Source organism: Camelus bactrianus, chromosome 15, assembly GCF_048773025.1.
Source record: "Camelus bactrianus isolate YW-2024 breed Bactrian camel chromosome 15, ASM4877302v1, whole genome shotgun sequence".
Taxonomy (NCBI): domain Eukaryota; kingdom Metazoa; phylum Chordata; class Mammalia; order Artiodactyla; family Camelidae; genus Camelus; species Camelus bactrianus.
The window spans coordinates 27,162,140-27,176,214 of record NC_133553.1 but is presented as its reverse complement, the minus strand read 5'-3'; the positions used below and the strand labels follow the sequence as shown (position 1 = coordinate 27,176,214).

Sequence of the window (14,075 nt, the reverse complement as noted above, 5' to 3'; positions counted from 1 at the left end):
TTCATCTCAGTTTGGAGGAGCTATCTTTTGATGACAGGTGGGAGCCTGACCTCAGTATCTGCCTTGCGTCCCCATTTCCTTGAGTGTTTGTGTCTAGGCCCATCACAGCTGCAGCAGATGGAACCCACATCAGCAATCTAAAGTTGTTTGTCAGTGCTAACAGCTCACTAGACATTTTGTTGTTAAAATCCCAGGACATGGTCAACGGAATTATGCTCAATGTGGACAAGCTGATCAAAGACTTGAAATCCAAAGAACTCCCAGAAGCCAGAGCCTACCTCCACATCTTGGGAGAGGAGCTTGGCTTTGTCAAGCTGCATGACCTCCAGCTCCTGGGGAGGCTGCTGCTGAATGGTGTCCATACTCTGCAGGGGATCCCCCAGTTGGTAAGTGGGCCAGGCCCCATCAAAGGGTGATAAGATTAGCCTGTGCTCTTTTGGGATCTCCCAGACTCCCTTATGATCCCAGCCACGCCAACCAGAGAAAAGTACTTGTTCTTCCTTCAAAGAGGCAGGTTTCCCTTGAATTTCAGGGAAGAAAATTCTTGGATTGCAAGGAATCCATAACATTTAGAAATGGAGCTAGTCATCATGTTAGATGTATTTTTTTTAATTGAAGTATATAGTCAGTTATAATGTGTCAATTTCTGGTATACAGCACAATGTCCCAGTCACGCATATACATAAATATATTTGTTTTCATAGTCTTTTTTTATTAAAGGTTATTACAAGATAGTGAATATAGTTCCCTGTGATTGGATAGATGTATCTTTTAAGAGGTTTTATTTGTTCATCTGGAAAACAATGTTAAGTGTATCTCCCTCTACCTAAGCCACAGGTTTCTTTTAATATTGAAATGATGTAATGATTAAGAAAGAATGTGTGTGGCAAACTAAAATCTGCTATCTAAATATGAACTATAGTTTTTATAGTTATTCATTTATTAAGAAGGGAGAAAATAACCAAATATACTCCCTAAGGTGCAGTGAATAATAATGTGGCTTTAATAAAACAGATCTCAATTTACTTTCCAGATGTGTTATAAAAAAACAAAAAGCAATGCATACTGATATGTACATCATTTAAATTAAGCTCATCAGTTTTAAAAAAATTGGTTTTTACCATAATATATTGTGCTGCAAATAAACCTTCATTTACATTTAGACTCCAGAAAACTAGAATTAAGCCATGCCATGCAATGATACTTAAAGTTCATAAATCTCAGAGGCCCAGAAATATTCTGAAGTGCTTTCTGAATCACCAGTTGAAAATGACATGATATCTACCCACGGCAATTTTTTGTTTCCCAATTTGTTGAAAGTTATAGTTATTCATCTATTAAACTATTTGGCTAATTAAAATATGCTGGTCCCTTCCTTTCTGGATAAAGAAGAATAACTGTTGTCTGATGTGTGGGAGGTTGCATTTCACGAAGCACCCTTTGGTGAGGCTTACTTTTACTCTCCCCTGTCGGATCTACAGATTAGAGAGACCATAAGGAAAGGCTCAAAGAATGACTTATTTCTTCACTACATCTTCATGGACAATGCCTTTGAACTCCCCACTGGCCTTGGATTACAACTGCAAGTGTCCTCCTCCGGAGTCATCACTCCTGGAATGAAGGCTGGAGTGAAACTGGAAGTAGCCAATGTAAGACTCTGCTCACCTTTTGAGTCCTTCAGGGCAGGTGTTCGTGCAATCTAAAAATATGTTTCCAATTCAAGACGAAGTGCATCATCATTGTAATCACCTCATTAACTTTTACGGAAAACCTTAGGGTTCCCCTAGGGCGCCCCACCTCACTCACTCCACTTGGGCGTGGCAGTCGAGAGGTTTCTGTTATCTTTTTATCTTGCTGTGCTTTAAGTTGACTTGGCCACTTCCCAGTCCTGGGTGCACATTCTGGCCCTGGAGGATTGAGAACTTGGCTTTTGTCCTACAAACAAATCTCCATTATGTTTCCCCTGGTGTGAGTGATCCAGGGATGTTTGCCCAGGGGTAGGAAGGGTGGTTGATCTGACCGCAGGGGACAGGTTATTTAACAAAGACGAGTAGGCCGTTTTTTGACTTACAGATGCAGGCAGAACTGGTGACAAAGCCTTCTGTGACTGTGGAGTTGGTGACAAATATGGGTGTCATCATTCCGGACTTTGCCAGGAGCGGGGTCCAAATGAACACCAACTTCTTCCATGAGACAGGCCTGGAGGCGCGGCTGGCCATGAAGGCCAGGCAGCTGAGGTTCATCATTCCTTCTCCTAAGAGGCCAGTCAAGCTCTTCAGTGGCAGGTAATTCTTTCAGTCAGATCTGAATCAACAGTTTGAAAGAGAGAATTAATTAGTTTATTGGGGGGGGGGTGTTTTTGTTTCTTCGGTTTTTATTGCCGGTCAGGGGGGACTAGGTTTATTTACTTATTTATTTTAATGGAAGTATTGGGGATCGAACCCAGGACCTCATGCATGCTAAGCATGTGTTCTACCACTGAGCTATACCCTCCCCACCGAAAGAGAGAAGTAAGACTACAGGACTTGGCCAGGCCAGACAGCCGACTGAGATGATTCAGGCCCCAGTGGATGGGGGGGCAGGGGTATGGGGGCAAAGGCGGGGAATGGAGAGAGGGAGAAGGCACTGGATTACCTGTTTTTAACCTGGCCTAGATCCACTACATAAGGGTCCGCAATTTTTCACATTTTACTAAGGTGAGACTTAAGATCTCCTGCTTAGGTAGTTGCTATTAGGTTGTGTGTTTTTTGTTGTTTTTGAGAATGAAAAAAAAACACTAGCTGTAGAGAAGTCATCCTTGGGAAATGAACATTGTTCCCAGGAAGATACCAAAGGATGTACCAATCTGTGGCGGCTAGTTCGGTGGGAAAGCATGGAAGTCCCCATCCCCTGATCATGAGAGGCAGGCTCACATGGAGAGCTCCATTCTCAAACATCCATTCACCTTAGTTTCCATATTTTGGACACATTAGCTTGTTGGTTCACATGTAATAAAAATAGTGCTTAATTGCCTAATATAGAAGCATGTTGAATGAGATGCACGAGGTCCCTGACCTAGAGCCTCCAGCTTACAGGAGGGCTGAGGTAGGGGAAGCATTGGAGGACCATGAAATTCTGTGTCGTGGAACCTGTGGCAGTGAGAGAAAGCTTTCTGAAGAAAGCCCCCTGAGCTGAGCCCTGGAAGCTGTGTCAGAGGTACCCAGACAAAAGAGGAAGGCATGAGCGTTCCCGGGCAAAGGGAAGAGCACGTGCAGCAGCCTGAAGGGGAACGTAAAGCGGTTGGGGAACTACAAGAAACTCCATGTGGTCAAGAGTGTGGGGCGCACAGTGAGGGAGGCCGTGCCGGGCTGGCCAGGGGCAGCCGCAGGGCCACCTTAAGGAGTTTGGACTCTTCTGAAGGCAGAAGGGCTTAACATGGGTGCATAAATACAATAAGGCTGGTGTTTCAGGAAACTCTGATCCCAGAGTGGAAGGTGGGGGGACAGGAAGCGTGGCTGGTGACAGGGAGTCCCACTGAGAACCTGCTATGATCGCCCACGGGAGAGGTGAATGCGGTCCGTGCCAGACGAGGCCCACGTGGGCAGAGGAGTGAGCCCACCCGGGACTCCGCAGGGGGTAGGAACGGGAGCACTCGGTGATTGACTGGGCATGGGGCCAGGAAGGAGGCGAGGAAAAAGAAAGAGGAAAGAGGGACTGAAGAGGGAGAGCAGCTGGCGTGGAGGATGATGACAAATTCAGTTTTCAGTGTGCCGCCTGGCAGGCCTGTGAGACGGCTGATTACAGCATCCAGCTGAGAGTCGGGCCCGTGGGCCTGAGCTCAGAAAAAAGGTTCAATTTCTATATACAGATTTGGGACTCATCGGCACATAGAGGTTGCTGAAGTTAGTGATCAGCATGTAGAGACTGATGCAGGGACTGAGACAGAAACGTGGAGAAGATACACACGTGAAGGGAAGAGGCATAAGCGAAGAGCGAGAAGAGGTGACCAGAGAGGCAGGAGAACCAAGGCCATCAGGGGCGTAGAAGCCCAGGAGTGGCCCCACAGGGAGGCCATAGTTGGCACTTAGGGCTTCAGCCCGCCCACCAGCACAGCCTGGTCTTAGGGCACCTCTAAAATGAGGACCCAGCACTGAGAAAAGAACATGAAAGCATCCTTGGATGAAACAAGGACACTGTTGAACTTTTTTGCACTTTCGTACTTTTTAAGTAATTGGGAGGAGGTTACCATCGTCTTTTTCAGAAGTTTCAGATGGTAAAGTCTTTATCTGGCCATAAGGGAGCAGCTCTACTGAATGCTTCCGAGATCAAGAAAGAGTGTCCATTGGAGGCGACTGGAGAGGCTGTTGGAAGCAGCTCCAGAAGCACCTGTTCAGTAAGAAGGCTGTTGAAAGTGGAGGCTGCAAAGGCTGGGAAGTTTCTTGATTGTGAGGGAGACCACAGGAGGCTAGAAGCGAAGGCAAGGGGTGTTGTGTTTATGCACGTGTGTGTGTGTACACAATGCAAGAAGAGACTTGAGTGTGTTTAATGCTGGTGCAAAGAAGCCCGTAGGGAGAGATTTCAGATGAAAGAGAAGCAGGGCACCCCTTATCCTGCACCTTGGGCAGGAAGGGGCACACCCATGGTCAGGTCCCAGTGATCGTCCTTACCTCTCTGGGCCTGTTTCCTCTGTAAAAGGACACTCTTAATGCCTACCGTTGTGGAAATTACAGATAACAGATGTAACGAACTTAGTGCAGTCAGTGCCTTAGTGCAAGTTGTTTTGGGAAACGTAAGAGTCACTGTGATTGTTGCCTTGTTGATGTTCTTACTGTTCTTTGATTCTGGGTAAATCAAAGAATTTGAAGTGGGTGTGGCCAGGAGGGAAATGGAGGGCAGGATAAAGAAGGGGGCATTTGCATGGGGAGAATTGGTGATGTTCATTTTGGTTCATGACTTGAAGATAACTCAGGTTTTTTTCCCTTTCTTCACTAGTAACACATTGCATTTGGTCTCTACCACCAAAACGGAAGTGATCCCACCTCTAATTGAGAACAGGCAGTCCTGGTTGACTTGCAAGCCCTTCTTTACTGGCCTGGACTACTGCACCTCGGGCGCTTACTCCAATGCCAGCTCCACAGACTCTTCCCCCTACTACCCGCTGACAGGGGACACCAGGTCAGAGATGCTCAATGTCCTCACCCAGCATCCACTCACTTTCTTCATTATGGCCACCTATCAGGGCCAACGGAAAATGTATGTTGGAGGTGCTGTGTCACCAGCCACAGGAATTTGCACTGTCCTTTGATTATTTAGAACAGTGGACCTCTGCCCAGCACACCTGAAGGGTACCCACATTCCTACCTGCCCTTTGATTCTAGGACAGGGTGTCTCCATAGGTGGGGAGGGGAAGGGCAGTGTTGGAAGGTGAGGCGTCATGATCCCTAAGGGAGGTCTTGGCTCAAAACATAAATAACCAAGATGATTATTTCAACTCTCTCAGGGAATGGTACCCATTGTCAATTGAGAATCACTCCTTTAAAAGCATCTCTTTGTAGGTGATACCCCATTTCCCTCCCTCAGGCATTTGAGGAGCCATCTCAGTATGGACGGATACTGATTTGCTCCTAATTCAGTATCCACATCTCTGAGCCTCCAGACACACTGTCATGATCCTTCCTGGAGCCCACTCCCACCTCTTGTTCTCAGCTTTGCTGACACACCAGCCAGCTTCTGCTCTGCTGGTTCAGAAACCCGGGGCATCCTGGGATCTGTCCTTGCCTCGGGCTTTTGGAGAGACTGAAAGGACTTTATCATTAGTTAAGGACAAGAGACAGTGTTAAATAAGGACCATATTTTTGTTGCAATTGAGGCTGAGTTGTTTGGGGGGACAATCATCATCACCATTGACAGCTCTAACCTTACACACCGTGTGCATTATAACATCTTTAGATTTGCACTGGAACTGAAGCCAACGGGAGAAGTAGAGCAGTATTCTGCCAGCATGTCCTACGAACTCCAGAGAGACGGTGAAGCCTTGGTGGACATGCTAAAGTTCGTAACACAGGCAGAAGGCAAGTATCCCGGAGAGGGCGCCTTTCTTCTCTGCCCTCAGTCCTGGCCCAGGACTCACAATGAGAACATACTTATTTAATGTAATCAACAAATATTTACTGAGTGCCAGGTAAAAGTCAAAACTGTTCTAAGAGCTGAGGCTAAAACAGTGAACAATGGAGATAAGGTCACTGCTTTTGTGGAGTTTATAGTAAATAACCAAACAGGTCAGTATTCAGAATGTCGGATTGGTGCTGGGCAGAAGAATAGAGCACAGAGGGGTCTAGGGAATGTTAGGCGTGGCAGCAAGGAGGAAGGATGGGGGAAGGCAGCGCCACTTGGAATGATAAGGGGAAACTCTCACTGGTAAAGGGAGCATAAAATAAAGACCTGAAGGAAGTCATGGGATAAGCCATATGGAAAAGTGTTACAGGCTGAAGGGCCAGCAGGTGCAAAGGCCCTGAGGCAGGTGCATGGTTGCTGTGTCTGGGGAAAGGGAAGAAAGCCAGCATGGCTGAAGCAGAGAGTGGAGGGAAGAAAGTAGTAGATGAAGTCAGAGAGATAGGAGGTGGTGGGGGAGGGATGGTCCGTAGGCTGTGGTAAGGGTGTTGGCTTTTACAATGAGTGAAACAAGAAGCTACTATTTTTTTAATTTAAGTATAGTTGATTTACAATAGTGTGTTAGTTTCAAGTGTATAGAAAGTGATTCAGTTATATATGTTTTTTTCCTTCAGATTCTTTTCCATTATAGGCTATTACAAGACACTGAATATAGTTCCCTGTGCTATCCAATAGGTCCTTATTGTTTATCTATCTTAAACATAGTAGTTTGTATCCGTTAATGCCAAACTCCTAATTTATCCCTCCCCTCCTTCCCTTTGGGTAAACGAAAGTTTGTTTTCTATGTCTGTGAGTCTGCTTATGTATTACAAATAGTTTATATCATTTTTTTTAGATTTCACATATAAGTAATACATGGTATTTGTCTTTCCTTGTCTGACTTACTTTACTTAGTATGATGATCTCTAGGTCCATCCATGTTGCTGCAAATGGCATTATTTCACTCTTTTTTATGGCTGAGTAGTATTCCATTGCATACATATGCCATGTCTCCTCTAACCACTCATCTGTTGATGGACACTTAGGTTGCTTTCATGTCTTGGCTATTGTAAAATAGTGCTGCTGTTGGGGTGCATGTATCTTTTTGAATTAAGAGTTTTCATCTTTCCTAGGCATATGCCCAGAAGTGGGATTGCTAAATCATATGGTAACTCTATTTTTAGTTTTTTAAGGAACCTCCATACTGTCCTCCATAGTGACTGCACCAATTTACAGTCCCACCTACAGTGTAGGAGGGTTCCGTTTTCTCCACCCTCTTCAGCATTTATTTTTTGTAGACTTTTTAATGATGGCCATTCTGACCTGTGTGAGGTGACACCCCACTGTAGTTTTGATTTGCATTTCTCTAATAATTAGCAATATTGAGCATCTTTTCTTGTGCCTGTTGGCCATCTGAATGTCTTCTTTGAAGAAATGTCTATTTAGATCTTCTGTCCATTTTGTGATTAGGTTGTTTGGTTTTTGATATTGAGCTGTATGAGCTATTTATATATTTTGGAAATTAATTCCTTGTCAGTTGCATCATTTGCAAATATTTTCTCCCATCCTGTAGGTTGTCTTTTCCTTTTGCTTATGGTTTCCTTTGCTGTGCAGAAGCTTATAAGTTTGGTTAGGTCCCACTTGTTTATTTTTGAAGACGCCACTGTTTGATTTATGTTTATGTGGAGGAAAGACTTTAGGGGCACCAGGGCAGGGAAACCAGTATGTAGGCTGTCACAATATCCAGGCCAGAGATGGTGGCTCTGGATTAGAGTGGTGGCAATGGGGATCTGAGAAGTGGTTGGATTCTGGTCATATTTTGAAGATTAGGTGGACAAAATTTGCTGAGACTGTGGATTGGGACAACTATAAGAGAAAAAAGGCAGCCAGGACAGCTCTAAGTTTTAGGCCCGAGCAACTAAAGAATGGGGTTGCCATTTACTGAGATGGAAAAGGCTACTGGAGGAGCAGGTTTTAGGGGATGGAGAAACTTAGATGCTCACTTTGGAAGATTTTTTACCTAGATTTTTTACCTGTATGTCACACAATTAAATGAGAAAAACAGAACCCACAGGAGAGGGGGTGCATGCAAGGGATACATACTGAAAAAAGTGTCATGTGACAAGAAAAGATATAAAATGGGTACTTTTTTTTTTCAATTTATAGTGCATGTTTGATAGTCCATTTATTTCAGACCATTGCATATTCTACTCCATACTATGGTCACTCCTATTTTGATTTCCTTCTATTTCCTTTAATATTTTACTTCACCTTATCCTCCATTTCATTCCTTTTCTCATATAACATATTTTTCTTTTCTTCCATATGCCATTAGATATTTCCATTTTGCATTCCATTCCATTTTTTCCATTATATTCCATTCATCTTTCCATTTGATAGCCTGTTCAAGTCCACATTCCATTTTATTCCAATTTCCACTAAAATCAGTCTCAATTTCTTTACATTCTGCATTCCATTTCAAATCCATTTTCCACTCCATATTAACACTTCAAATACCATTCCATTCTATTTTTGTTGTGTCTCAGTCCAGTTGCTCATCCATTCCACTAAATGTCCCATTTCATTTGGCCAAAATTGCTGTAATAGCAACTCTCAGGAGAACCACTTACCAAAATTTTTATCAAAGAATTACAGATGTGTATGGTCTGTATCAAAAATTTCCTTTTCTGGGAATTTATCCACAACAAGGTCACATTTGAGGATAGGGACAATTTTTAGTAAAAAGGATATGTCTTACATTAATGTGTTATAGAGTGAAAAGTTGGAAACAACATAAAGGTTGATCAATACAGCAGTATTTGAAAATGTAAGCTTCCTCCATAAAAGGAATATTTTGTAGTTATGCAATGGCCTTGGGAAAATATATAGTTATTAACATGGAAAGTGTGTTTTCTGGACTTTCTGGAAACCTGAGAATCCCATGACAAAGGAAGCGAGGAACCGGGAAGGGTTTGTAGGTAGAGGGTCCTATAAAGATGTCATGTTCCCCTGACACAGAAGGACTCCAAGCCCGTATTGTTCCTCGAACACGCTGAGTGTTTCTCTTATCAGAACCTTTTGCATTTCCGGTTCCCACTGCCCGGAATGCTCTCGCCCACCCCCAGGAGGCAGCATGGCTCAGCCTCTCTCTTTGTTCAAGTCTCTGCCCACACACCCCCTTATCGGAACTCTGACCACCACACATGAAAGGGCACCTCTTCTGTCCCTTTCTAGCCTTCATCATCTTACCCAGTTTTACTTTTCTTCCTAACATTTATTACCACCTGACATAAATAATGTACTTTCTTATTGTCTGTACACCTCCCACGAGAATGTCAGCTCTAGGAGGGTAGGGACTCCCAGTGCCCAGAGCAGTGCCTAGCACGTGATAAGCCATAAGTAAATATTTACAAATGTGCGAGTACCACTGGGTTAAAAGTTTAAGGTTAAATCCTGAACTGTGTCCTCTTTTAAGCACATTAAGTACTTGGGGGTTTCTCTGCCTTTTTCTCTCTTTCCTTCCTAAACATGGTTTCTGAATACACGCCTTGGTTTTCTTGTACATACTTCCAGGTACGAAGCAAACCGAGGCTACTCTGATGTTCAGATATAATCGGCAGAGTAAGACTCTGTCCAGTGAAATCCAAATCCCAGATTTTGACGTTGACCTTGGAACAGTCCTCAGAGTTAGTGATGACTCCGCTAAGGAAAAACAGTCTTACAGGCTCACCCTGGACTTTCAGAACAAGAAGATCACTGAGGTCACCCTCACCGGCCACATAAGGTAAGGAAGGCTCAAGGGGGTCTAACCTGAGCTGCGGGCCTTCGTGGCTCTTTCCTCTCTTCCTTTTCAGCTTTAGAGCTGACCAGACCAGGGGCATCCCTGGTCTACAGTCTGAGAGGCAGACAGAGCCCTCAACATTCTGACCCTCTGCACACATCCAGCTGGACCTTCCTTCCATGCACTGGGTACTTACTGTTCATCAGGCAGTGCGCTGGGTGCTTTAAAGAAACTATCTCAGTGAGTCACAACAAACTGCAAGGAAGGTATGAGTTTCCCTGTTTTATGGATAAGGAAATGGTAGCTCAGAGGAGTTTAATAATTTGGCCAAGGCAATGGAGATGGTAAATGGGAGAGCAGGGTTCAAACAGTTTTTGAAAACTTTTTCTCCTACACCTCCTCAGAAAGACCTGAATTTGTGCTGAGTTGGCTCTAGAAGTTAATGAGTTTAATCTTGGGTCATTTCTCTAACCATTCATGTGGCAGGTATTCATTGTCCCAGATGGAACTTTTGTTTAATCCTGCGTATCCCCTTGGAATGAACAAAGTTACTGATGTCAACTGTTTTTTTTCAATAGTTATGACAGGAAGGAAGAAGGCAAAATCAAAGGCGTTATTTCCATACCCCGTTGGCAAGCAGAAGCCAGAAGTGAGGTCCTCACCCAGTGGTCTCCCTCCAAACTACTCCTCCAGATGGACTCATCCGCTACAGCGTACGGCTCAACGATTTCCAAGAAGCTGGCATGGCGTTACGGTGTGTACTTCCTCCCAACCTGAGCACTTCCGAGAGCACCGAGTGCTTGAATGCGGTGTTGGGAGCCACAGGTGGGGCCTCACCCGCTACTACTGACGACTGTTTCATGTGTGTGTGTTTGCAGATGAAGAGAAGATTGAATTTGAGTGGAACACAGGCTCCAACGTGGACACCAAAAAAGCAGCTTCCAGCTTCCCCGTGGACCTCTTTGATTTTTCTAAAAGCTTGTATACGTATGCCAGCCGTCTCTTGAATCACAGAGTTCCTCCAACAGACATGACTTTCCAGGACATGAGTTCTAAATTAATAGATGTAAGTACAAACCAGTCAATAAGTACAAAGTTATAAAGTGCTAATTTTATAGGTGAGAGTATCCAAGGGTGGATAAAGGCAGGCTTCGTGCCCCCAGGGAATTCCTGGGGAGAAAAAGAAACACTCATGAGTGCATAGTTACCCAGTTACACAGCTATATGTGATAAATATCAAGTGAATACTACCAAGCAGAAGCATTTCCTGTGCCTAAAATATCACAGGGAGCTTCAGGACACTGGATAGGGGTTTGACTATGTTATATGTTCCTTTTATAAAATACAGGAAGAGATTAATGACAACCGAAATTCATAATTTTTTATGATTTATTTTTTTAACTTTCAATACATCATCCTGCTTAATGATCGATCTACCAAATATGGATCAGCACCTAATGTTCATTGTGATTTGATGCCCATCCATGTCCACTGCTCTGAAAAGCTGTATTATTTTGTAGGGAACAAATATATGGCTTCTGGAGGCATCTAGGAATCTTCCTTATGGCCAGAAGCTACGAGATCATCTCAGTGGCCTACAAGAGTTGTACCTCCAGAAAATGGAATTGCCAGACTTCCACATCCCAGAAAAGCTCTTCTTGAAAAGGTAAAAATAAAGGATCCCGAAAAGTTTCTTGAACCAGGGAAAGTAAATGGAAGATTTTACTTAGCATGATTTAGACTTTTTCAAATTTACATTTTAAAGGAAATGAGCATTTTAAGGAGATTAGTAACTGTAGCATAAATACTGTGGCAGAGGTCAGATATGTGAACGCCAACCCAGTCAAAAAAAAAAAAACAAACCTAAGAAATTGGGGGATTCTGGTACTTTCACCCTAACATGTTTTATTTATTCACTACAACCTGAATTTGAAAACCATTCGGTTTTCCTCCACTGTAAGTGAACTCCTCGTCTATTCAGAATCAGGATATACTCATAATTGTGAAGAATTTAGGAGTGTCTAGCAGGATTGTTGACTCGCTGTTGAGCTCAGAGGTTCAGAGCAGCCACGGGGCGTGGAATGAAGGCAGATTCTGAGAGGATGTGTCACTTTAGCAGTATGGCATCATCCTTATGGGGAAGTCAGATTCTAAAATGCTCAGGCCCCTTCCATACTTACATGTGATGCTTTGATTCCTGTCGTGAAAATTTAAAAGCTTAGCATGAGCTGAATAGTCTGTCCTGGATTGTAGACTCTGTGTTATCTTCAGGGTTAAGAGAACAAGTGCCCTGTGTCACACGGGCCTTTCTGTAGTCTGTGGCTGAGCAGTAATAGACCAAATAAGTGTGCGAAAGGGCCAGAAGTCCACCAAAGCACTCATCCAGAGGAGACAGGAAGGCAAGAGAAACAGCCGGCAGCTTCAGAGGCACCTCTTCCTTCACCACTAGTTTCTGACCAGCAGTCTTCTCTGTGCTGTGCTTTTCAAGGCAGGACCACGGGGCTTTTCAAGCATCCCCCTGCTGAACGTCAGGATCCTGGCCAGGCAGCATCCTGTCCTTCATGGAGTCACGCAGTGAACAGTTTATTTGTTTACAGCACTTAAACTCTGCCATCCTGCTTTCTTCTTATGAGTTGTGTAACAGTCCATTGGATGTGCATAGTATTGAAAAGATTGCAAAGTGCTTTTAGATATTTTTTTTTCTTGTTTCATATCCAAGGCCAGCTCTGTGAGACCAGCAGAAATGGTCTGTTATCCTCACTGCACAGATAACGTCACTGAGACCCAGAAAGGCAAATTCCCTAACATGGTATCACCAATGAGTGGATGCTAATGCTGTAACCCAAGATTACTGACTCCCACACCTGTGCGCTTTCCACATATCAAGTTGCCTCTTCAGTTTAGCAAATATATATCAAGTGCAGTCCTCTGTGCAGTACTAGACTCGGTGCAGTGAGAAGATAAAAACTGGATAAAGTGTAATGTTCCCCCCAGGAAGACACTGTGTAGACACTGACAAATGAACAAATAAGTATTACTCACATAAGCAGAATTATGACATACTCTTTAAAATCGGTGTAAAGGATAGTGTTGCTGCAACAACAAGGGAAGTTAACTATGACTTAGACAGGATGGCAGTAATAAGGACACAGCTCTTGGAAGGCTTTTGAATGGATGTGAGTGTTTGATAGGTTAGGTTAAAGCCAAGGGACTCCAGGCGCGGCGAGGAGCAGGAGGAGCAGTGCAGTATGGGACTGGAGCGGGGCACGTGCACTACTGCTCAGAAGGTCGGGAGGCAGAGAACTTGCTGCTGACTGTGGGGACACTGTCTCTGCTCTTCATTTCAGTGACGGTCGGATCAAATACACCTTGAACAAGCACAGTATGAAAATCGAGATCCCTTTGCCTTTTGGTGGCAAATCCTCCAAAGATCTAAAGATGTTCAAGACTGTTTGGACACCAGCCCTCAACTTCAAGTCTGTGGGATTCTACCTGCCACCTCGAGAGTTCCAAGTCCCCACTTTTGCCATTCCCAGATTGTACCCACTGCAGGTGCCTCTCTTGGGTGTTCTAGACCTCTCTGCAAATGTCTACAGCAACTTGTACAACTGGTCCGCCTCCTATACTGGCGGCAACACCAGCACAGACCACTTGAGCCTTCAGGCTCAGTATCACATGAAGGCTGATTCCGTGGTCGACCTGCTCTCCTACAGTGTGCAAGGTGAGCTTCGCTCGAGGAGAGGGTGCACAGAGCTGATTCACTGCAGGTTCCAGGGACAGCCTCCTCTACAAAGGGGAAAGCTTGGGCTTTCTTACAGATATTTTTCTTGCAGTTGGAAGTCTACTCTTTTTCACTTCTCTCTCCCTCTCTCTCTCGCACCAAAAATACTTACTAAACACACAGTATGTATCGAGTATTCTAGTAGGCAATAAGAGAAAACAGATAGCTAAACTGGCAATAAGAAGTCAATGTGAGAGGTACCATGAATGGGGTCTAGTGTATAAGGTACAGTGGAGGCACTTGACAAGGGAACCCAGCAAGGTCTATAGTGGTCAGGGAAGGCTTCCTGGAGGAATGCCTTTTGCTATCAGATTTTATGCTCCTGTTTTAGGCGGGGGAGACTATGACACAACTGACTCAGACCAGTGGGACTTCATTATTGAA

The 14,075-nt window shown here is 44.2% G+C and overlaps 1 protein-coding gene and 1 long non-coding RNA gene across 2 annotated transcripts in view; one reads left to right on the top strand and one right to left on the bottom strand.

The window, feature by feature from the left end:
* APOB (apolipoprotein B) overlaps positions 1-14,075 on the top strand; it is a 39,480-nt gene that overhangs the window by 14,155 nt on the left and 11,250 nt on the right. Inside the window, exons 16-25 of the mRNA XM_074341721.1 lie at positions 195-386; positions 1,482-1,649; positions 2,074-2,285; positions 4,972-5,154; positions 5,929-6,050; positions 9,703-9,913; positions 10,489-10,664; positions 10,789-10,976; positions 11,431-11,576; positions 13,258-13,631. Coding sequence (XP_074197822.1) covers positions 195-386; positions 1,482-1,649; positions 2,074-2,285; positions 4,972-5,154; positions 5,929-6,050; positions 9,703-9,913; positions 10,489-10,664; positions 10,789-10,976; positions 11,431-11,576; positions 13,258-13,631 — 1,972 coding nt within the window. The remainder of the gene's footprint in view (positions 1-194; positions 387-1,481; positions 1,650-2,073; positions 2,286-4,971; positions 5,155-5,928; positions 6,051-9,702; positions 9,914-10,488; positions 10,665-10,788; positions 10,977-11,430; positions 11,577-13,257; positions 13,632-14,075) is intronic.
* Positions 594-14,075, bottom strand: part of LOC123614636 (uncharacterized) — a 161,293-nt gene continuing 147,811 nt past the window's right edge. The window contains exon 3 of the long non-coding RNA XR_006722082.2: positions 594-2,304. This is a non-coding gene — a long non-coding RNA (uncharacterized LOC123614636). The remainder of the gene's footprint in view (positions 2,305-14,075) is intronic.